This window comes from Rana temporaria, unplaced genomic scaffold (genome assembly GCF_905171775.1).
Source record: "Rana temporaria unplaced genomic scaffold, aRanTem1.1, whole genome shotgun sequence".
Classification (NCBI taxonomy): domain Eukaryota; kingdom Metazoa; phylum Chordata; class Amphibia; order Anura; family Ranidae; genus Rana; species Rana temporaria.
In genome coordinates, this window is record NW_024404550.1 from 15,001 (window position 1) to 39,272 (window position 24,272).

General features: G+C 51.7%; 1 protein-coding gene across 1 annotated transcript in view; it reads left to right on the plus strand.

Moving 5' to 3' along the window:
* LOC120922178 (CAP-Gly domain-containing linker protein 4-like) overlaps nucleotides 1-24,272 on the plus strand; it is a gene marked incomplete at its 5' end in the record, with an annotated part of 62,425 nt that overhangs the window by 6,152 nt on the left and 32,001 nt on the right. Inside the window, 2 exons of the mRNA XM_040334648.1 lie at nucleotides 6,486-6,563; nucleotides 20,249-20,377. Of these exons, the coding sequence (XP_040190582.1) occupies nucleotides 6,486-6,563; nucleotides 20,249-20,377 (207 nt within the window). The remainder of the gene's footprint in view (nucleotides 1-6,485; nucleotides 6,564-20,248; nucleotides 20,378-24,272) is intronic.

The following is a 24,272-nucleotide window of genomic DNA, read 5'->3' on the forward strand; positions in this document are numbered from 1 at the left end:
GGGGATGAGGAGTCTACTTATGAGGAGCCAGTCTCGACCTCCCATGCAGAGAGCTTGTGGATTCAGTCATTGACAGACATGGTCCGCCTGGCATTTAAGTTGCCCTTACCGGAGCCTCAGGCTTCGGCGGTATCATCCTTAGGTTCATTAAAAGCGCCTTTGAGCAGCGCTGTTTTTCCGGTCCATCCTCTGTTAGAGGAACTGATTTTTCAGGATTGGATACGACCAGATAGGATCTTTTTACCACCTAAAAGATTTTCCACCATCTACCCTACGGAAGAAAAATTTTCCAAGAAGTGGGCTCTCCCAGCTGGGGATGCCGCCATCTCTTGTGTAAACAAATCTTTAACTTGCCCGGTGGAAAACATACAGATGTTTAAAGAACCGGTAGATAAGCGTTTTGAGACACTTTTAAAGGCATCCTTTGCTACGGCAGGTGCGGTGATACAGCCAGCAGTGGCTGCTATTGGGGTTTGTCAAGCGTTAACCGACCAGACTAAACAGATGCTTAAAGACATTCCTGCCCAGCAGGCAGAAGAATTATCGGATATTCCTAGAGCCCTGTGCTTTGCGGTGGATGCTATAAAGGACTCCATTCAGCAGGCGTCTCGTTTGTCGCTATTTTTAGTACACATGAGAAGGCTCTTATGGTTAAAGAACTGGGCGGCTGAGCCCCCATGCAAAAAGCTTCTGGCAGGGTTTCCCTTCCATGGAGGTCGACTCTTCGGAGAGGATCTAGATAAATATATTCAGACTATATCGAGTGGCAAAAGTACCCTTTTACCGGTCAAAAAGAAGTTTCGGGGACCTGCGTTCAAAAGGCAGCTCTCCCCTGTTCCGGGGCCCTCCAATTCCAGGCAGTATCGACGGCCTCCTGCGAGATCAAACTTTAACAATAAGTCGCAGGGACAGGCCTCTGGGGGCAAGAAGCAGTGGTATCGTAATCCAGCAAAGACAGCCCCTAAATCTGCCTTATGAAGGGGCGCCCCCACCCACAAAGGTGGGGAGAAGGCTTCGTCTTTTTGCCTAGGTTTGGGAAGCCGATATCCCCGACAGATGGGTCCGGTCTTCCGTGGCCACAGGCTACAGATTAGAGTTTCTAAAGTTTCCTCCACCTCATTATCAGGAGTCAAGGGTACCGAACGATCCAACAAAAAAGGCCTCTTTACTGGCGGCGTTGGATCATCTGCTTTGCCAGGGCGTGATGGTAGAGGTACCAGCCCAAGAGCAAGGGCTAGGGTTCTACTCCAATCTGTTTACCGTTCCAAAAGCCCAACGGCGATGTCAGGCCAATTTTGGACCTAAAGGGTTTAAACGTTTACCTAAGGGTTCGTTCTTTCCGGATGGAATCTGTTCGGTCAGCAGCCGCCGCACACTCCAGAAAGACGACTTTCTGGCGTCCATAGACATAAAGGATACTTACCTTCATGTGCCAATTTTTCAGCCACATCAAAGATTTCTCCGCTTCACAGTGGCCCAGCGTCATTTCCAATTTGTGGCGCTCCCTTTCGGGCTGGCTACGGCACCCGGGTATTCACAAAGGTCCTAGCTCCGATCCTAGCCAATCTAAGGGTCCAAGGGGTCACGGTCCTAGCCTACCTGGACGACCTCCTAGTCATAGATCACTCGTCTCCTTGCCTGGAACGAGCAGTGGCCCTCACGGTTCAGTACCTCGAGAGGTTCGGTTGGATCCTAAACCGAGAAAAATCAGCATTCCAACCCACAAGACGGTTGGAATACCTCGGCATGACGTTAGACACAGAACAGCAAAGAGTGTTCCTGCCTCTAGTAAAGGTCGAGGCCATCAAAGACTTGATACATCTGGTTCTAAGCAAAAGAAAACCAACTATTCGCCTATGTATGCGACTACTAGGCAAGCTAGTGGCCACGTTCGAGGCGGTACCTTACGCTCAAAGCCACACTCGCATCCTACAGGCAGCCATTCTGTCAGCATGGAGCAGGAGGCCACAGGCCTTGGAATTTCCTTTGCCACTCATCAAGGGTCCGGCAAAGTCTGTGCTGGTGGTTAAATCCTCAGAATCTACTGAAGGGAAAATCTTTCAGCCCCGTGGCCTGGAAGATGGTGACCACAGATGCCAGCCTGAGGGGCTGGGGAGCGATCTTGGATGGTTGCACTCGCCAAGGTACTTGGGCACAGGCGGAGAGGCAGTTGCCCATCAATATCTTGGAGCTCAGAGCTGCTCGGCTAGCCCTCGAGGCTTGGACAGCCAAATTGCAGGGGTTCCCGGTGAGGATACAATCGGACAATGCCACAGCTGTGGCATATATAAACCACCAAGGGGGAACCAAGAGTCAGGCAGCTCAGAGAGAGGTGAGCTTGATTTTCCTGTGGGCAGAAGCTCATGTGCCCTACATATCAGCAATATTCATTCCCGGGGTGGACAACCTGCAGGCGGACTTCTTGAGGAGTCAGACTCTGTCGCCAGGGGAATGGTCTCTGCATCCGCAAATTTTTCAGATAATCTGCCAGAGGTGGGGAATGCCGGACGTGGATGTCATGGCATCGAGATTCAACAAGAAGCTAGACAGGTTCATGTCCCGGACACGGTACCCTATGGCCTGCGGAGCCGATCCGTTGGTTTGCCCTTGGCATCAGTTCAAACTTCTTTATGCCTTTCCCCCGCTACAGTTGCTACCCCGCCTGTTACGCAGGATCAGGGTAGAGCACAAACCAGTCATCCTGGTAGCTCCAGCATGGTCCAGAAGGGCATGGTATTCACTAATCTTGAAGATGGCAGTGGGAGACCCTTGGACGCTTCCTCTACGGCCAGACCTACTCTCGCAAGGCCCGATCCTCCACCCTGCATTACGGCGTCTAAATTTGACAGCCTGGCGGCTGAATCCCTGATTCTCAGGGGTAGAGGGCTGTCTAGGCAGGTAATCTCTACCCTGATCAGGGCTAGAAAGCCGGTTTCCAGGGTGATTTATTACAGGGTCTGGAAGGCCTACGTAGGCTGGTGTGAGTCCAAGAAATGGCTTTCCCGCAAGTATACCATTGATCGAGTGTTTATCCACTCCTAGCTGGAGAAAACTTAAGGCCTGGCATTAAGCACAATCAAAGGACAGATTTCAGCTTTGTCAGTGTGGTTTCAGAGGCCGCTGGCCACCCACTCGCTGGTTAAGACCTTCATTCAGGGGGTCTTGCGTATTAATCCTCTGGTTAAGTCACCACTTTGTCCGTGGGACTTGAATCTTGTTCTGTCAACTCTACAGAAACAACCTTTTGAGCCGTTGGCTGAAGTTCCTTTGGTTTTACTAACAAGGAAGTTGGTATTTCTGGTCGCCATAGTTTCCGCCAGAAGAGTGTCAGAACTGGCAGCCTTATCCTGTAAGGAACCATATCTTATTTTACATAAGGACAGGGTGGTTCTCCGTCCTCATCCTTCCTTTTTACCAAAGGTTATATCCAGTTTTCATCTAAACCAGGATTTGGTACTACCATCCTTTTTTCCGAAGCCCACTTCCAGAAAGGAAGGGTTGCTGCATACCTTGGATATTGTCAGGGCCATGAAGGCCTATCTTAAAGCTACAGAGAAGATCCGGAAAACAGATGTGCTGTTCATTCTACCGGATGGGCCCAAGAAGGGGCAGGCAGCTGCAAAATCCACCATCTCAAGGTGGATTAAACAGTTAATTACTCAGGCCTACGGCTTGAAGAGGTTGCCTCCTCCGTTATCATTAAAGGCTCATTCTACTAGGGCCATGGGCGCCTCCTGGGCAGCACACCACCAGATCTCTATGGCTCAAGTTTGCAAGGCGGCAACCTGGTCTTCTGTCCACACGTTTACAAAATTCTACCAGTTGGACGTAAGAAGAAATTCTGATACAGCCTTTGGGCAGGCAGTGCTGCGGGCTGCGATTTAAGACCCTCAGAATCGGGGGCACCCTTGAGTTAAAATTTAAATTCAAATTTAATTTTTCTCGACTAAGTTGGATTTATTATTATTTGAGAGTATCTCTGAATTAAATCCTTTTGTCTTTGGAAGATGTTCTCCCTCCCCTCATTGTAAGCATTGCTTTGGGACATCCCATATAGTAATGAATATGCCGCTCTGTGTCCCGTGATGTAACGATAAAGAAAAAGGGATTTTTAATACAGCTTACCTGTAAAATCCTTTTCTTGGAGTACATCACGGGACACAGAGCTCCCACCCCTCTTATGGGGACCATTTTGGGAGGCATACTGCTTGCTACAAAACTGAGGTACTCCTCCTATGGGAGGGGGTTATATAGGGAGGGGACTTCCTGTTTGAGATTGCCAGTGTCCATCACCTGAAGGTACTCCATATAACCCACATAGTAATGAATATGCCGCTCTGTGTCCCGTGATGTACTCCAAGAAAAAGATTTTACAGGTAAGCTGTATTAAAAATCCCTTTTTCTGTGCCTCAGTAATGAGGTTCATGTTGTACATTTCTGGTTTGATCCGGTTTGTCATTATTCGGGTTTATCGTCTGCGGCACGCAATCTATTCCGATCGTAATCTACGCTAATTATTTTCTGAAAGCAGAGACCCTGGAGAATGAAACACAAATATGCAACTATAGGAAGATCCAATCGGCTTCCTGTATTATATTGCAGGTGGGGGTGTCCTGGCCGATGGTAACGTTTACTCCATAATGGGGCCCATGAAGATCAAACCAACACTTAGTGTAAAACTGCTTCATAGTTTATGAACGGAAATCTGTGCTAAACGCTTCCAGAAATCCGGAAAAAACGAGCATTAATGGATCCAAGACATACTGGAAGTCGATCAACCAGTGTACAGGATTGGCGTGTGTGATACCTGACAGACATGGACTCGGAGGACGTTCATTCTAACGAAACGCGCTTAATGTAGCAGGGGGAGGCAACCTCATCCCTCCAGCTATTTTAAAAACTACAAGCCCCATGAGACATTGCAAGACCCTGACAGTCCCAGGCGTGACTCCTAGAGGCAGGAGCATGATGGGATTTGTAGTTTCACCGCAGCTGGAGTGCCGAGGTTGCAAACCCCCCGATGTAGAGACACAATTCTTTATATCAGATCCTCAGAGAGATCTTTGCCATGAGGGGCCATGTTGTCCTTCCAGTGACCAGTATGAGAGAGTGATGCCGCGTACACACGACCGTTTTTCCCGTCGGGAAAACTGCCATGAGAGCTTTGGCCGGCGGTCTTTTTCCCGGCAGTTTTCCTGTGGGATGGAGCGTACACGCGGCCGGGATTCCCAGCCAAAGCTCTCATGGCAGTTTTCCTGCCAGAAAAACCGGTCGTGTGTAGGGGGGGGAAAAAGCTGCCGAGCCGGTCCTCGGTTTTCCCGGGCGGACTTTTTACCGCCGGGTAAACCAATCGTGTGTGCACAAGGCATGAGAGCGATAACGCCAAATTTATCACACCTGAGACCTTGTAACACTAACGAGTCACATGACACCGGGGGAGGGAAAATGGCTAATTGGGCCCAATTTGGAGATTTTCACTTAGGGGTGTCCTGACTTTTGTTGCCAGCGGTTTAGACATTAATGGCTGTGTGTTGAGTTATTTGTTATACAAGCTGAACACTCACTACACAACCCCCCCCCCCCCCCTGTGTACACTCACTACACAACATTGGGGTAGATTCAGGTAGCAATTACGCCTGCGTATCCATAGATACGCAGCGTAATTGCTAAGTCGCGCCGGCGTAACGACTTTTCTGTATTCAGGAAGCTTGATACGCCGACTGCAGCCTAAGATATGCGTGGTATAAGGCTCTCACACCGTCGTATCGTACGCTGCATTCTTACGATGGCCGCTAGGTGGCGTTTCCCGTAGTGGTCAGCGTAGAGTATGCAAATTGCATACTCGCGCCGATTCACAAACATACGTGCGCCCGGCGTTCGAATTTTACGTCGTTTGCGTTCGTCGCTTTCTGCGTAAGGCTGCTCCTGCTATTAGGAGGCGCAGCCAATGGTAAGTATACACGTCGTTCCCGCGTCGCGATTTTTGAAATGTACGTCGTTTGCGTAAGTGAATCGTGAATGGCGCTGGACGCCATTTACGTTCACGTCGAAGCAAATGACGTCTTTGCGACGTCATTTGCCGCAATGCACGACGGAGCATGCGCAGTACGTTCGGCGCGGGAACGCGCCTAATTTAAATGGTCCACGCCCCCTACGGGATCATTTAAATTACGCGCGCTTACGCCGGCCAGTTTTACGGAGCGCCCCCGCAAATTACGGAGCTACTGCTTCGTGAATGAAGCGTAGCGCAAGTAATTTACGGAGGCGTAGCGTAAAAACGGTACGCTGCGCCTCCGTAAGAGTGCGCAGCCCTGCCTGAATTGACCCCAATGTAGATACAAAGTGTCATGTCTTCAGTGTTGTCACATGAGAAGATACAAGAAATGTCACTGAGGGGTGTACTTACTTTTGTCAGATACTGATTATAGATATAAAATGTATATTTCTTACCTTGTAACTTTCTCTGATTTTCGTCCGTGTCGCAGGTTTGGCGATCTCCAGGAAAGGCGCGCCGCCTCCCTCTCCTCGGGGGGTTGAGGATTCCTCTAAATCTACGAAGAAAGGTATTTCCCTTCTCAGGAGAAACGGCAAAGCCCGGCACTGACCAATCCGGAACCGGAGGAGGGGGACCAATCACAGATCAAAGATGACAGTGATTGGCCGTGAATGATCGCAGCTCTGCTGACCTCTGACCTGGTTCTCCATCACCCCCCCCCCCCCAACTCTGGGGTCATCTCATTTAATGCGGCAGGATTAACAAAAATCCAATTGGTGTCAGTGGGGGGAATAGTGTCCCATCATTGGTGTCAGTGGGGGGAATAGTGTCCCATCATTGGTGTCAGTGGGAGGAATAGTGTCCCATCATTGGTGTCAGTGGGAGGAATAGTGTCCCATCATTGGTATCAGTGGGAGGAATAGTGTCCCATCATTGGTGTCAGTGGGAGGAATAGTGTCCCATCATTGGTGTCAGTGAGAGGAATAGTGCCCCATCATTGGTGTCAGTGGAAGGAATAGTGTCCCATCATTGGTGTCAGTGGGAGGAATAGTGTCCCATCATTGGTGTCAGTGGGAGGAATAGTGCCCCATCATTGGTGTCAGTGGAAGGAATAGTGTCCCATCATTGGTGTCAGTGGGAGGAATAGTGTCCCATCATTGGTGTCAGTGGGAGGAATAGTGTCCCATCATTGGTGTCAGTGGGAGGAATAGTGTCCCCATCATTGGTGTCAGTGGGAGGAGTTATACCTCACTGCTTTGCTTTGAGGAAGAGGGTCACAATATATTGTATTGATGTTTTGAGGTCATTTAGTAACTGATGATGAGACCAGATACAGAATGTTTATATATACAGAGGGGGAGGGGAAATACCGATCGTCTCCCCTGCAGATTGTTACATAGAAATGAAGGTCTATAATTTCTCTCATAGGTGTATTTTATATGATGGAGACAGAAGATCAACCAAAACTCCAGAGAGATCACATGATACAAATGTTATACATGGAGGAAAATAAGTATTTGATCCCCCGACCGACCAACAAGAATTCTCCCCCCACAGACTGGCTACAGGGGGCGCTCATGTTCTGTATATTTGGGGTGTATATATGGTGTGTATATAGTATATATGGAGTATATAGAGAGTGTATATAGTATATATGGGGTGTATATATGTAATATACATAGACTGGCTCCAGGGGGTGCTCATGTGGTCCACAGATCAGTCCTGTCCATGGAAGAAGGTTCTCGTTATGTATAGAAGACTCCCGTCCACAGAATCTCTTTCCTCCAATCACATCTCACCATCATGGGGGAGACCAAAGATCTGTCAGAGGACGTCGGGGAGAAGATCGGAGATCGGCACAAGGCTGGAATGGGCTACAAGACCATCAGCAAGAAGCTCGGTGAGGAGGAGACAAATGTTGGAGCGATTGGAAGAAATACAAAATAACGATCGTCCTCCTCGGTCTGGAGCTCCATGGAAGATTTCTCCTCATGGGGTGAGGATGGTCATGAGAAATGTGAGGGATCCGCCCAGAACTACATGGGAGGAGCTTGTGAAGGATCTCAGTTGGGACCCCAGTCACCAAACACACCATTGGGGACACAATACACCGCCATGGATTGGAATCCTGCAGCCCCCGCAGGGTCCCCTCCTCAGGAAGACACAAGTACGGAACGTCTGACGTCTCCAACGATCATCTAAATGATTCAGAGAAGATCGGGGGAAAGTTCTGAGGTCAGAGAAGATCAGGAGAAAGTTCTGAGGTCAGAGAAGATCGGGAGAAAGTTCTGAGGTCAGAGAAGATAGGGAGAAAGTTCTGAGGTCCGAGAAGATCGGGAGAAAGTTCTGAGGTCCGAGAAGATCGGGAGAAAGTTCTGAGGTCCGAGAAGATCGGGAGAAAGTTCTGAGGTCCGAGAAGATCGGGAGAAAGTTCTGAGGTCAGAGAAGATCGGGAGAAAGTTCTGAGGTCAGAGAAGATCGGGAGAAAGTTCTGAGGTCAGAGAAGATCGGGAGAAAGTTCTGAGGTCAGAGAAGATCGGGAGAAAGTTGTGAGGTCAGAGAAGATCGGGAGAAAGTTGTGAGGTCAGAGAAGATCGGGGGGAAAGTTCTGAGGTCAGAGAAGATCGGGAGAAAGTTCTGAGGTCAGAGAAGATCGGGAGAAAGTTCTGAGGTCAGAGAAGATCGGGAGATGGTTCTGAGGTCAGAGAAGATCGGGAGAAAGTTCTGAGGTCAGATGAGACCAAAATTCATCTCTTTGGCATCAACTCGACTCGCCGTGATTGGAGGAAGAAGAATGGTGACTATGACCCCAAGAACTCCATCCCTACAGTCACACGGGGAGGGGAAACATGAGGATTTGGGGGTTTCTCTGATAAAGGTCCAGGCTGACTTTCCCGCATTGAGGGGCCAATGGGCGGGGCCACGTATGGTAAGATCTTGGAGGAGAACCTTCTTCCCTCAGACAGAACACTGAAGATGAGTCATGGACGGGTCTTCCAGCATGACAATGACCCAAAACATATCGCCAAGGCAACAAAGGAGGGGCTCAAGAAGAAGCACATTAAGGTGATGGAGTGACCTAGCCGGTCTCCAGACCTTAATCCTATAGAAATTGTATGGAGGGAGGTGAACCTTCGAGTCACCAAGAAACCTTCAGGATTTAGAGAAGATCTGTAGAGAAGAGAAAATCCCTCCTGAGATGTGTGGAGACCTGATCACCAACTACAAGAAACGTCTGACCTCTGTGCTTCCCGACAAGGAACCTCCCCCAACTACCAAGGAACCTCCCCCAACTACTAAGGAACCTCCCCCCACTACTAAGGAACCTCCCCCAACTACTAAGGGACCTCCCCCAACTACTAAGGAACCTCCCCCAACTACTAAGGGACCTCCCCCAACTACTAAGGAAGCTCCCCAACTACCAAGGAACCTTCCCCAACTACCAAGGATCCTCCCCCAACTACCAAGGAACCTCCCTCAACTACTAAGGAACCTCTGACCTCTGTGCTTCCCAACAAGGAACCTCCCCCAACTACTAAGGAACCTCCCCCAACTACAAGAAACATCTGACCTCTGTGCTTCCCAACAAGGAACCTCCCCCAACTACTGAGGAACCTCCCCCAACTACTGAGGAACCTCCCCCAACTACTAAGGAACCTCCCCCAACTACCAAGGAACCTCCCCCAACTACAAGAAACATCTGACCTCTGTGCTTCCCAACAAGGAACCTCCCCCAACTACTAAGGAACCTCCCCCAACTACTAAAGAACCTCCCCCAACTACTAAGGAACCTCCCCCAACTACAAGAAACGTCTGACCTCTGTGCTTCCCAACAAGGACCCTCCCCCAACTACTAAGGACCCTCCCCCAACTACAAAACCTCTGACCTCTGTGCTTCCCAACAAGGACCCTCCCCCAACCACTAAGGACCCTCCCCCAACCACTAAGGACCCTCCCCCAACCACTAAGGACCCTCCCCCAACCACTAAGGAACCTCCCCCAACTACTAAGGAACCTCCCCCAACTACAAGAAACGTCTGACCTCTGTGCTTCCCAACAAGGAACCTCCCCCAACTACTAAGGAACCTCCCCCAACTAAGGAACCTCCCTCATCTACTAAGGGGGTAAAATACTTATTTTCCTCCATGTATAACATTTGTATCATGTGATCTCTCTGGAGGTTTGGTTGATCTTCTGTCTCCATCATATAAAATACACCTATGAGAGAAATTACAGACCTTCATTTCTATGTAACAATCTGCAGGAGAGACGACCGGTATTTTTCTTCCATTCATGGACGGACACAGCAGCATTGACCTTAGGGTTATATATCCTTCCTTTCAGGAGAGAACTAGGCAGAAAAAACAGCACTTCAAGTGTTAAAACACTTCTCACAGTACAGCACCTCCCAGGGGGCGGTTCCCCCGGGTACATCCCACTCTCTGCACGATGCAGCCCCAGTTTTTTTCTGCCTAACGTTAGGAGAAGACGTGGCTCCTCGGGGCCCATGTGCTCTGGAGGTTTTTAGGCGATTTTTTCGCTTTTTTATTTTGTTTTTTTCCCTGCATTTTTTGTATCCTGGGATCTACAATCAACTGCCGACTGGGTGACAGGCTGGATCCTCGATCCTTGTAGTCCCCCCAAGTTCGGCCATCGAGCGTGTGCCGGCCTTTAGCTACGCGCTGGGCCGTCCACGACATGCCCCGTTGCTCCAGGGGTGGCCGGTGAGCTATACGCTCCAGGGCACACATATGACCGGTCTCTATGGCCGTGTCACAGTGTGCCGGGCCGACAGCCATGCCGTAACTGCGCGGACGTTGGGTCTGTCTGGGATACCTCCAGCCGGTGGTCGCAGGACAGGTAAGTAGTATCCCCTTGCCTTGGCAGGGTGGTTCGGCTGGTGCATTCCTGGGGAGGTCGATCGAGGGTCTGCCCTGCTTTCCTCTCTCCCTTCCTCTCCCTCCTTCCCCGCTTTCTGGGTGGCGGCCGGGAGGTGGGGGGCGGGGTGGTCCCTGGGGGGCTCCGTTACTACCGGGGGCTGCGCTGCTGTGGGGTGCTATTTTTCCTGTCCTGTATGATGCCGTGTGTGCTGGGGGGGGCGGCAGGGTCTGGTGCTTTTACTGTGTTCTGCTGTGTTTGTCACTGTATTTTTAAAACGCGTGTATGGCTGCCATTTTGCCGGTGACGCGCCGCTATTGACTCGGCGGCCATTTTCTTGTAGCCCGCATGCTGTTTTTTCTGCATGTCGGCGGCCATCTTGGAAAAGTTTTGGCCTCTAGTGACCTGAATAACGGCGCCAAAAGCTCTCAGCACTCTTCCTGAGGGACGGCACAGCTTCTCAGCAGCACTACAGCCTGGTCGGGTGGCGAGTCCTGTGGGGGGTCCCCGGCTCTCTGTAGCGGTCGGGAGGGTGGCCTGTGGGTCTTGCCTTGCAGTTCAACCGTGGCATATACGGTGGGCCAGCATGGCGTCCGAACCGGAGGCTTCTACCCCAAGCATGCCAGAGTTAACCCTTAGTGCCCCTGTCCCTGCGGCCTCGGTGGATGCTATGACGCCAGTCCTTGAGGCGTTTGTTGCCAGGATTGAAGCGGCGAGTGGCCAGAAGGGGGGTAAAAAGCGCCCCCTCCCTCTGCCTTCTTCTGGGGATGTCTCTGACATGGAATCGGGCCCTGCTATTGCATCTGGCCCTGGTTCCGTTATGTCAGATGATGCAGACTTAGCCCACACGGACAGTGAGGATGACTCTGCTTCAGGGTCAGCGCATAATAGGGCGCTAGTGGGAGCTCTTATCACTGCGGTGCGGGATACTCAGAAACTTGAGGATTTGGCGGAGGCATCGGAGACGCCGGTCCCTTTTGGGTTCCGCAAGCCACCCCGCACTGCGAAAGTGTTTCCTTGTGTTCCGTATCTGGACAAATTGTTCTACAAGGAATGGGATCGGCCGCAGAAAGTTTTTGCTGTTCCAAAATACTTTGCGGTCCGTTATCCTTTTAAGGAGGACTTTTTAAAAAAAGTGGGTTTCCCCTCCGTCAGCGGACCCCCCTGTGTCCAGACTGAACAAGGCGACCACGTTGCCTGTGGAAGGGGCTCCCGCTTTCAAGGACCCCGCAGATAGGAGAGCTGAGGCTGTGGCCCGCTCCATGTTCACAGTGGTGGGGTCGGCGTGAGACCGGTTTTGGCCGGGGCTCTGGTGTCGCAGACACTTACCGAACGAGCAAAGTCCTTGCTGCAGGAGCTGGAGGCGCAGAATGCTTCTGAAACCTGTGTGGCGCTGGCCGACCAGTTGGTGCAGGGCCTAAAATTTGTCTGTGAGTCGGCCTTGGACACGCTTCCCTTGCTCTCCAGGGTTTCCACCTACACGGTAGTGTTACGCCGTCTTGTGTGGCTGAAGTGTTGGTCTGCGGACCAGTCTTCGAAAAAGGTCTTGGTGAACGGCTTTTTGGGGCATCCCTGGATGGCATCATAAAACATGCCACAGGCGGTAAGAGCACTCTGTTCCCGCAATCTTGGAAGGCAACGGAGCCTCGCCGGAAGCAAGGGCCCTCATTTACTACCTCCAAGCGTTTTTTTTTTCGCCCGCAAAGTGCGGCAGGAAAACGTTTTCAGGGTGCTAAGGCACCCGCTGAAGGGAAAAAGCGCCCCTGGTACCGCAAGCCTAACAAGCCTGCGGACAAGCCTGCCTCTGCATGAAGGTCTGCCCCCGCCCGCATCTCGGGTGGGGGGCTGAATTCGCGGTTTGTTGGAGGTCTCTTCTTTCCGACCTTTGGGTTTGTGAAGTGGTTTCCTCGGGGTACAAGATAGTTTCTCTTGCCTGCCAAACAGATTTTTTTTCCCTCCAACCTCCAACTTCCTCCGGGTTGCCGGAAGGATCTGTCAGGAGCTGTCCAGGATCTGCTGGTCAGGGGAGTGGTTGTGCCGGTTCCTTTTCTGGAACGGTTTCAGGGGTTTTACTCCAATCTGTTTGTAGTCCCCAAGAAGGAAGGGGTCCGTCCAATCCTGGATCTCAAGGCCCTCAATTGCTTTGTCAAGGTGCAAAAGTTCAGGATGGAGTCGATTCGCTCTGTAGTGGCTCCATCAGGGGGATTTCCTGGCATCCTTGGATATCAATGACGCGTACCTGCATATCCCCATATGCGCAAAACACCGGAGATTTCTGCGCTTTGCGGTCGGAGAGGACCAATTTCAATTTGCGGCCCTCCCGTTCGGCCTGGCCTCAGCACCAAGGGTTTTCACCAAGGTGCTCGCCCCGATTCTGGCCCTGCTGCGGCAGCGCGGGATCGCTATTGTAGGATACCTGGATGATCTTCTCCTGGGAGCTTCTTCAGGCTCAGAGTTAGAAGAGGACGTGTCTATCACCTGTCAGACCCTCCAAGAATTCGGTTGGCTACTGAATACCCAGAAGTCAGTGTTGGTACCGTCTCAGCGTCTGGAATATCTGAGGTTAATCCTGGATTCCTCAGAGGCGAGAGTTTTCCTCCCAACGGAAAAACTACAGACACTGCAGTCTGCGGTGCAGCGGTTGACGACCCAGAAATGGGCGTCACTTCGCTTTGGCATGAGGGTTCTGGGTCTGATGGTGGCCTCTTTTACAGGCGGCAGTTTAAGGTTAAAGTTCCTCTGTTGAGGAGCTCTGGTTTGTTTGGGGTGAAGTTTGGTCTGCTGTGTTTTTTCCACCCCTCGAAATTTTTGACACTGCTTGGGGACGTCCCTAAGGTCAATGCTGCTGTGTCCGTCCATGAACAGAAGAGAAAATAGGATTTTTGTACTCACCGTAAAATCCATTTCTCTGAGTTCATGAACGGACACAGCACCCACCCCTCCTTTTGTTTGTACTGCTTGTTTACGAACTGAGGCTGGATGTTCCAGACAGTGGGATGTACCCGGGGGACCCGCCCCCTGGGAGGTGCTGTACTGAAAATAGTTTTAACACTTGAAGTGCTGTTTTTTCTGCCTAAGTCTCTCCTGAAAGGAAGGATATGTAACCCTAAGGTCAATGCTGCTGTGTCCGTCCATGAACTCTTTTACAGTGAGTACAAAAATCCTATTTTTGGGATGAAGGTCGGAATGCTTCTGACTAAGACTGACCATCCTGTGTGTTTCTGTGGCTTCCATCTTCCTCCTCCTGCAGAATTTTATTTGGGATCCAGCAGCTTCTCCTCCTCATCTTCATCTTCCTCCTTCCTGGACTCTAAGCCGCCGCTTCCATTTCATCACCGGGCCCCGGGCTCCATGAATTGTACCGCCAGTGCATTGTCCAGCTCCCAGTCCGAGACGTCGGGGACCGGTCACGGTACTCTTCCGGTCTTCCATCCTGTGCACTGCCCCCGAGGGCTTCTCTGGGTTCCGGTGGAGCTCCAGCCAAAATATTTTTTTATATAGATTTGGAATGGAAAGGGAAAGGTTAGAAGTTCTGATTTCTTTTACTGAACATCAGGAAAGGGTCCAGATCTAAAACCCGCCGGAGTCTTCTGCCAGGAGCTGACCGATCGACGCTCCCCTTCGGTGTCAGAAAAAGAGGCAGGCCCCACGCCGCCCATATCCGCCCCACGCCGCCCATATCCGCCCCACGCCGCCCATATCCGCCATCCTAGAGAAAGATAAGGGTCTCTTATTGGGTGTCAGTGTAGGGGGGGAGGAGTCTGGGGCGAACCTCCTGTGTTCATTGTCTAGGACCGGGGTCTCCAAACTTTCTAAACAAAAGGCCAGTTGACTTTTCTTCATAGTTTAGGGGGGGCAGAATGTGGCCAGTGGGGGTAGAAAATGTCTTTGATTTGATTGGGGGATAAACCATGCCTGGTGGTGACAGGTCGGTTCTTACAATTTGTGCCCAGGGGGGGGATTTCCTGTCCTGGTGACACCTATCAGAGGGGTGTGGAATAAGGGGGGGGGATTTCCTGTCCTGGTGACACCTATCAGAGGGGTGTGGAATAAGGGGGGGGGATTTCCTGTCCCGGTGACACCTATCAGAGGGGTGGGGAATAAGGGGGAGGTATTTCCTGTCCCGGTGACACCTATCAGAGGGGTGGGGAATAAGGGGGAGGGATTTCCTGTCCCGGTGACACCTATCAGAGGGGTGGGGAATAAGGGGGGATTTCCTGTCCTGGTGACGCCTATCAGAGGGGTGTGGAATAAGGGGGGGGGGATTTCCTGTCCCGGTGACACCTATCAGAGGGGTGGGGAATAAGGGGGAGGGATTTCCTGTCCCGGTGACACCTATCAGAGGGGTGGGGAATAAGGGGGGATTTCCTGTCCTGGTGACGCCTATCAGAGGGGTGTGGAATAAGGGGGGGGGGATTTCCTGTCCCGGTGACACCTATCAGAGGGGTGGGGAATAAGGGGGGATTTCCTGTCCTGGTGACGCCTATCAGAGGGGTGTGGAATAAGGGGGGGGGGATTTCCTGTCCCGGTGACACCTATCAGAGGGGTGGGGAATAAGGGGGAGGGATTTCCTGTCCCGGTGACACCTATCAGAGGGGTGGGGGATAAGGGGGGATTTCCTGTCCCGGTGACACCTATCAGAGGGGTGGGGAATAAGGGGGAGGGATTTCCTGTCCCGGTGACACCTATCAGAGGGGTGGGGAATAAGGGGGGGGGGATTTCCTGTCCTGGTGACGCCTATCAGAGGGGTGGGAAAGAAGGGGGGATTTCCTGTCCCGGTGACACCTATCAGAGGTGTGGGGAATAAGGGGGGATTTCCTGTCCCGGTGACGCCTATCAGAGAGGTGGGGAATAAGGAGGGATTTCCTGTCCCGGTGACACCTATCAGAGGGGTGGGGAATAAGGGGGGGGGGATTTCCTGTCCCGGTGACGCCCATCAGAGAGGTGGGGAATAAGGAGGGATTTCCTGTCCCGGTGACACCTATCAGAGGGGTGGGGAATAAGGGGGGATTTGGACAATCTGATGAAGGTTCTAACCTTTTTCCACCCTACTGGTAAAAAAATATATATTTGGATCCATTTATATCTGCTAAAAACATTTTGGTTGGAGTTCCATTCTCTGTCACCTGTAGCTGCAAATCTTCTCTCACCCGCCTCTTCCTGTCTCGCCCCCGCCCCTTCCTGTCTCGCCCCCGCCCCTTCCTGTCTCGCCCCCGCCCCTTCCTGTCTCGCCCCCGCCCCTTCCTGTCTCTTTCCCGCCCCACCCCTGTCTCTTCCCGTCTCACCCCTGTCTCTTCCCGTCTCACCCCTGTCTCTTCCCGTCTCACCCCTGTCTCTTCCCGTCTCACCCCTGTCTCTTCCCGTCTCACCCCTGTCTCTTCCCGTCTCACCCCCGTCTCTTCCCGTCTCACCCCCGTCTCTTCCCGTCTCACCCCCGTCTCTTCCCGTCTCACCCCCGTCTCTTCCCGTCTCACCCCCGTCTCTTCCCGTCTCACCCCCGTCTCACCCCCGTCTCTTCCCGTCTCACCCCCGTCTCTTCCCGTCTCACCCCCGTCTCTTTCCGTCTCACCCCCGTCTCTTTCCGTCTCACCCCCGTCTCTTTCCGTCTCACCCCTGTCTCTTTCCGTCTCACCCCTGTCTCTTTCCGTCTCACCCCTGTCTCTTTCCGTCTCACCCCCGTCTCTTCCCCGTCTCTTCCCGTCTCACCCCCGTCTCTTCCCGTCTCACCCCCGTCTCTTCCCGTCTCACCCCCGTCTCTTCCCGTCTCACCCCCGTCTCTTCCCGTCTCACCCCCGTCTCTTCCCGTCTCACCCCCGTCTCTTCCCGTCTCACCCCCGTCTCTTCCCGTCTCACCCCCGTCTCTTCCCGTCTCACCCCCGTCTCTTCCCGTCTCACCCCCGTCTCACCCCTGTCTCTTCCCGTCTCAGCCCTGTCTCTTTCCGTCTCACCCCTGTCTCTTCCCGTCTCACCCCTGTCTCTTCCCGTCTCACCCCCGTCTCTCCCCCGTCTCTCCGTGAATATATTCATATTTTTATCCTCATCTCACCCGGGTTTGTAACGACACCCCGAGTATGAAAGGGTTAAAGTCATTTAGGACATTCCATTCCCGAATACAAAGGCCGCTCCCGAACCCTCCAACCAGCCGAATAAGAAACCCCATACGAATAATTCTCCCCCAAATAAGAGACGAGGCTCTGTGTTGAGGGTCAAGAAGGAATGAGAATCTTTATTGAAAGCAATACAAGTTTTATACACAGTCAGAAGAGGAGGGGCCTACATCCCGCTCATAGTACTCTGGAAATACAACTGTGACCAGAAACCTAATTAACATGAGCTCATTAACTAATCCCATTTGACAGCCTAGATGACTCGGAGACATGACCTTTCGGCCAGACTTGCCGTCTTGTAGCTCAGAAGACACAATCAATATTATCACCAATCAACACAGAACTCCTTCACACAATAGCAGAGTTAATTAACACAAAACGACAATGTGTTAATTACATTGTACTTCTCAGGGTCCATTATTTTGTTGCTCACCCTGCGTCCCTAATAGACACAGGGGGTGACTTGGGCATGAGAGGTGCATGGGGAGCTGAGACAAGGGTACCCCCCCATACTTCCCAAGGCATTCTGGGTCCCCCGGGCCCTCCCGTCACAGGGTTTATTTTACATGTAACTGAGGTAATTAGTCCACAAAAATTTAACTTTTTTATATTTCTGACACATCGCACCGATCCGCATGAGGTGCTGTCTGCTAAGTGGCAACGCGTTTCTATGCGTGTCAGGAGAGTGCGTGGGTTTTGTGTGCGTTCCTGAGATCCGCACAGGGAGAACATGCTGACTCCAGGAAGGTAGCGTCATGGTTGGGATTCGAACCCACAACCTGAGTGCTTTCAGGCAGAAGTGCTAAACACTTTGCCACTGTGCTGCCCAGTATAGATCTAGTGTTGCCCCCCCAGGCGAAGTCCCCCTTCCAGTTTGTGCTACTGAATTTTATTTAAAGCGGAGTTCCACCCAAAAACTGAACTTCCGCTTTTTGGAACCTCCCCCTCCCCCTCTTCCGGGGGCACATTTTGGCACCTTTCAGGGGGGAGGGGGGAGCAAATGCCTGTCTAATACATAGTTACCTGAGCCACCCGCGGGTATCTATGCCAGTTCCGGCGCCTTCTCCATTCCCAGAAGACAGCAGGGACCAGTAAGACCATACAGCGCGAGTCGCGCATGCGCAGTAGGGAACCAGGAAGTGAAGCCGCAAGGCTTCCTTTCCTGATTCCCTTACCGAAGATGACGGCGGCAGCACCCGAGAGCCAAGCGACAGATTGGCTTCGGGTGCCGACATCGCGGGCCCCCAGGACAGGTAAGTGTCCTTATTTTAAAAGTCGGCGGCTCCAGTATTTGTAAAATTGGGCGGACCTCAGTTTTACAAAGTTTGTTGGCCACTCCCACATCAGCATAACCCTTTTCTACTTCCATCGGGTTCTTACTTCAGGAGGGAAACCTTTCCTAACTCCAAACCCTAGATGGCGCTATAATCTCATACCTGCCAGGGGTCATTTATGTCAAATGGTAAAGCCCTTTATTGGTATGGCTTGGGGTCCAATGTTTGACAAGAGCTCCTCTAAAACAGGAATAGTTACACAATTGTTACATTACTTGCCAAATATTCCACAATAGTATCCATTTCATCATTTTATTAGAAGGCGAGTGATGTGCGGACATTGTAACCCCTTGCCGCCCGCCTTGTAACAAAGTGGTTTCAATATCCTGAGTGGAGGTCATATGACGTCCTCAGGATATTGAGCCGCTGCGCGCCCCCGGGGGCGCGCATCGCGGCGATCGTTGTTGCAGGGTGTCAGCTTGACCCCCCCGCAACACCGATCAAGGTAAAGTGTCTCTCACGGAGACTCTTTACCACGTGATCAGCCGTGGCCAATCACGGCTGATCACGATGTAAACAGGAAAAACCGGTAATCTGTCAGACGTGAGTAGAGGAGAGCCGATCGGCTGCTCCTCTGACTGACGGGGGTTTGTGCTGATCGATTGTCAGCACAGCCCCCCCCCCAAAGATGCCCACACTGGACCACCAGGGATGCCACTAGACCACCAGGGATGCCCACCACACGTATGCCACCCTAGACCACCAGGGATGACAATCCCAAATAATGGATGCCAATCAGTGCCCACAATGGGCATCACTCCCATCCAGGCATTATTGTTTGGCACTGATTGGCATCCATTAGTACAACACATACATTAGTACGCTAGTGCCACCTATCGGTGCCCATCCGTGCCGCCTATCGGTGCCCATCCGTGCCGCCTATTACTGCCGCATATTGGTGCCAATGGAGCATCACTGATTGGCAGGCATTATTGTTTGGCACTGATTGGTATCCATAAGTACAACACATACATTAGTACGTTAGTGCCACCTATCAGTTCTCATCGGTGCCCATCCATGCCGCCTATCCGTGCCCATCCATGCCGCCTATCCGTGCCCATCCATGCCGCCTATCCGTGCCCATCCATGCCGCCTATCCGTGCCCATCCAGGCACTGATTGGCAGGCATTGTTTGGCACTGATTGGCATCCATTAGTACAACACATACATTAGTACGTTAGTGCCACCTATCAGTGCCCAACTATGCCCACCCGTGCCGCCTATCGGTGCCCACCCGTGCCGCCTATCGGTGCCCACCCGTGCCGCCTATCGGTGCCCACCCGTGCCGCCTATCAGTGCCGCATATTAGTGCCCATCAATGCCACCACATCAGTGCCACCTCATCGGTGCCCATCAGTGCCGCCTTATCAATGCAGTACCATTGGTGCCCATCCGTGAAGGAGAAAACTTTTTTTTTCTACATTTTTTAAGTCATTTTTTTTACAGAAAATAAAAATCCCAGAGGTGATCAAATACCACCAAAAGAAAGTTCTATTTGTGGGAACAAAATAATAAAAATGTAGTTTGTGTGCAGCGTAGCACGACCGCGCAATTGTCATTCAAAGTGCAACAGCGCTGAAAGCTGAAAATTGGCCTGGGCAGGAAGGGGGGTAAGTCCCCCCCGGTATAGAAGGGGTTAAATAACATTTGAGAGTTGTCCCCACAAGAAAAATAACTGACGCTACATCTCTTCTAGAGCCGTGACCCCCTGAGAAACGCCGTACCCCCCTCACCACCTCAATATCCATGTATACCAAGACTACCCACCCTGGCCGTATACATCTATACCACACCCTGGGATCACCCCTCCCCCACTTTCTCTCTGAAGGTTCCCGCACTCTGCACTTCTTCTTTTCTTACTATACAGATCTGGGAATAGGATAAGAAGATCCGACATGATAAATCTCCTGATATCTCTTCCGTATCTTCTGCAGGAGCTCAGAGCGCAGCGCCCCCCGCAGGCAGCCCAGAGCAGCCGGAGTTCCAGCCCGGGGACCGCGTCCTTGTGGTCGGCCAGAGAATCGGCACCGTGCGCTTTTACGGGAAAACCAGCTTTGCTCCAGGTAAGCCAGACGCAAAAATCCTATACTATAGGAGTCCTACAAGGTTAACCGCTTCAGCCCCGCCGGACCATTTGGCTGCCCACAGACCGGGGCCACTTTTTTCGATTCGGCACTGCGTCGCTTTAACTGACAATTGCGCAGTCGTGCGACGTGGCTCACAAACAAAATTGATGTCCTTTTTTCCCCACAGTTTTCTTTTGGTGGTATTTGATCACATCTGCGGTTTTTATTTTTTGCGCTATAAACAAAAATAGAGCAACAATACTAAAAAAAAACACAATATTTTTTACATTTTAGTACTTACAGTTTTGGTGTCTTGCGCGGCGGCCTCGTCGGGTCCGTCTGCGGCTTCGGGTGTCCTCTTCGTCGGGTCCGGCGTCCTTCTGCGGCGTCCTCCCCGCTCGATCCCCGCTTTCCCGCGCCGAGTTTGAATACTGCGCCGGCATATACCGAGCACAGTTCACGCGTGTATAGTCGGGCAGGCTCGGCTCCTCTCGCGCTCACGTCCTGGACGTCCAGGATGTGAGCGCGAGAGGAGCCGAGCCTGCCCGACTATACACGCGTGTACTGCGATCGGTATATGCCGGCGCAGTATTCAAACTCGGCGCGGGTATCAGCGTATATCGCGCACCCACGATTTTGCCCTGATTTTCAGGGCAAAAAAGTGCGCGGTATACGCCGATAAATACGGTATTCTTCTACATATTTTTGGTAAAAAAATCACAATAAGCGTTTATTGATTGGTTTGCGCAAAAGTTATAACGTCTACAAAATAGGGGATCGTTTTATTGCATTTTTATTAGGGTTGTCCCGATGACACTTTTTTAGGACCGAGTACAAGTACCGATACTTTTTTTCAAGTAGTCACCGATACCGAATACCGATACTTTTTTTTTAAATGCAGCCACGTCCTTTAATTCAGCCATGTCTCTAAATTCAGCCGTGTCTCTAAATTCAGCCATGTCTCTAAATTCAGCCATGTCCCTAAATTCAGCCATGTCCCTAAATTCAGCCATGTCCCTAAAGTCCCCATCAGCATTGTCCACCGCAAAACATCCCCATCAGCACAGCAATGTCCCCATCAGCAGTGTCCCCAGCAGCATGTGTCCCCATCACCGCTGATGGGGACACCTCTGATGGGGACATTGCTGTGCTGATGGGGACACCTCTGATGGGGACATTGCTGTGCTGATGGGGACATCGATTATGGGGTCACCGCTGATGGGGACATTGCTATCCTGATGGGGACACCATTGATGTGGACACCCATGTCCCCATCAGCAGTGTGCCAAACAACGGTGTCCCCAGCAATGTCCCCATCAGAACAGAAATGTCCCCATCAGCAGTGGCTCCATCATCGCTGATGGGGACATTGCTGTGCTGATACCATTGATGGGGACACCTGTGTCCTCATCAGCGGTGTCCCCATCAGAACAGCAATGTCCCCATCAGCAGTGTCCCCAGCTGCACAGCAAGTGTCCCCAGCAGCAAGTGTCCCCAGCAGCAAGTGTCTCCATCATCGCTGATGGGGACATTGCTGTGCTGATGGGGACACCATTGATGGGGACACCCGTGTCCTCATCAGCGCTGTCCCCATCAGAACAGCAATGTCCCCAGCAGCTTGTGTCCCCAGCTGCACAGCTTGTGTCCCCATCAGCTTGTGTCCCCAGCAGAGGTGTCCCCAGCAGAAGTGTCCCCATAAGCATGTGTCCCCATCAGCGTTTTGCAACATTCACTTGCCTCCGCTGTAGCCGGCTTCTGCTCCTCTTCTTTTTTTCTTAGATTCCAGAGTCCCGACTCCCGCCCGCTGCTACACACGTGGAAGATTTGTAATTTCAAACAGCGGGCGGGAAGAGGGGAGGTGCCGCGCCTGTGACGTCACTGGTTGTCGGGACATCGGCGGTCCCAGCAGCCAATCAAAAAGCACAGCGGGCGGGCTGGATCGAACACACAAGCGGGCCAGGGTTTGGAGACCCCTGCGCTAGGGGAACACAACAGCTGTCATTTGCATTTGAATAGCTGGGTGTTCCCCCGCCGCGCCGTCATGTATAGCCCCTCCCCCTTGCCCAGAAACTTTGATAGACAGTCGTATCAAAGTGCCCGGGCAAGGGGGAGGGGCTATACATGACGGCGCGGCGGGGGAACACCCAGCTATTCAAATGCAAATGACAGCTGTTGTGTTCCCCCCTTGCATAGTAACTAGATGTCGGCAGCGGCGAGGGGAGGGGGATTGAGCAGCTCTCCTCTCCACCATACGAGGACTGCTCTGCTCCGCTCTCCACCCGCACTCAAAAAAAAAAAAAAAAAAGTATTCTATTTAGGCATCGGGAGTATTTGCGCGAGTACAAGTACTAGCGCAAATACTCGATATCGGTCCCGATACCCATACTAGTATCGGTATCGGGACAACCCTAATTTTTATTTATTTATTTTTTGTTATGGCGGCGATCTGAGATTTTTTTCTATCGAGATTGCGACATTACAGCGGACACATCGGACAATTTTGACGCCATTTTAGGACCATTCACATTTATACAGCGATCAGAGCTATAAAAATGCACTGATTACTGTAAAAATGACACGGACAGGGAAGAGGTTAACCAGGATGGGGTGCTGAAGGGGTTAAGTGTGTCCTAGGGATGTGTTCTAACTGTGGGGGACGTGGCTACGTGTGACACAACACTGATCACCGCTCCCGATGACAGGGAGCGGTGATCAGTGTCCTGTCACTAGGAAGAATGGGGAAATGCCTTGTTCACATCGGCATCTCCCCGTTCTGAAGCTCTGTGAGACGATCGCGGGTATCACCGCCTTACATCGAGTCTGCGGGAACCGCAGACGGACTCGCGTAGCTCGCAGCAGGCGTGCGCACGCTTACGATGCCACATTTAAGGACCGCCTCCTGCACATTTACGTATGCAGAATGGCACGGCTGGGCACAGGCACGTACAGGTACGTGCTGTGCTATTGTCCAGCCGTCTGGCGCGCGCCCGCAACCTGGTCCAAAGCTCCGGGACCCGCGGATCCAATCGCCGCTGGAGTCCCGTGATCGGTCCCCGGAGCTGAAGAACGGGGAGAGGTGAGTGTAAACACAGCTTCCCCGTTCTTCACTGTGGCGGCGTCATCGATCGTGTGTTCCCTTTTATAGGGAAACACGATCAATGACGTCACACCTACAGCCACACCCCCCTACAGTTAGAAACACACTTGAGGTCACACTTAACCCCATCAGCGCCCCCTTGTGGTTAACTCCCAAACTGCAATTGTAATTTTCACAGTAATCAGTGCATTTTTTGCTGTGAAAATGACAATGGCCCAGATTCAGGTACGACTTGCGCGGGAGCAAGTGTGATTTGCGCCGCGCAAGTACGGATTTGCTCCCAGGCAAATTTGCGGGTGACCCATAAAGCAAGCTAAGCCTGAAATGTGCCATTTTTGCACGGAGGCAGTTTCTCTGCCCCGGCGCAATTAAGGGGCAATTTTGCTCAGGGAGCAACTTGCGCTCTCATGGTTTTCCCTCAGCAAATATGCAAATGAGGAACTGCCACTGATTCATAAACTTGCGCGTGTGAGGAGCATTTTGCTCCCAAAGCGCGCAAGCTGTTTGGCCGGGGCAAATTTGCACTTTATAAAAGCAGGGGCAAGTTAGCAACAGATGGCCACAGGTCAGCTGGAGAGCAACTACAGCACTCCTCACCGTGTGTAGGGACTACAAACAAAAACAAAAACAAAAAAACTTTGAGCATAAACTAAATATAGAAAAGCTCCTAATCTGAGCAAAAAAAAAATATCCCCAAAAAAAAAAAAAAAAAATATAAGCATAATCAAAATAAATAGAAAAGGCTCATTATATGAGCAGCAAGGGATAGGTAAAAAATACAAAAATAAAAGGAAA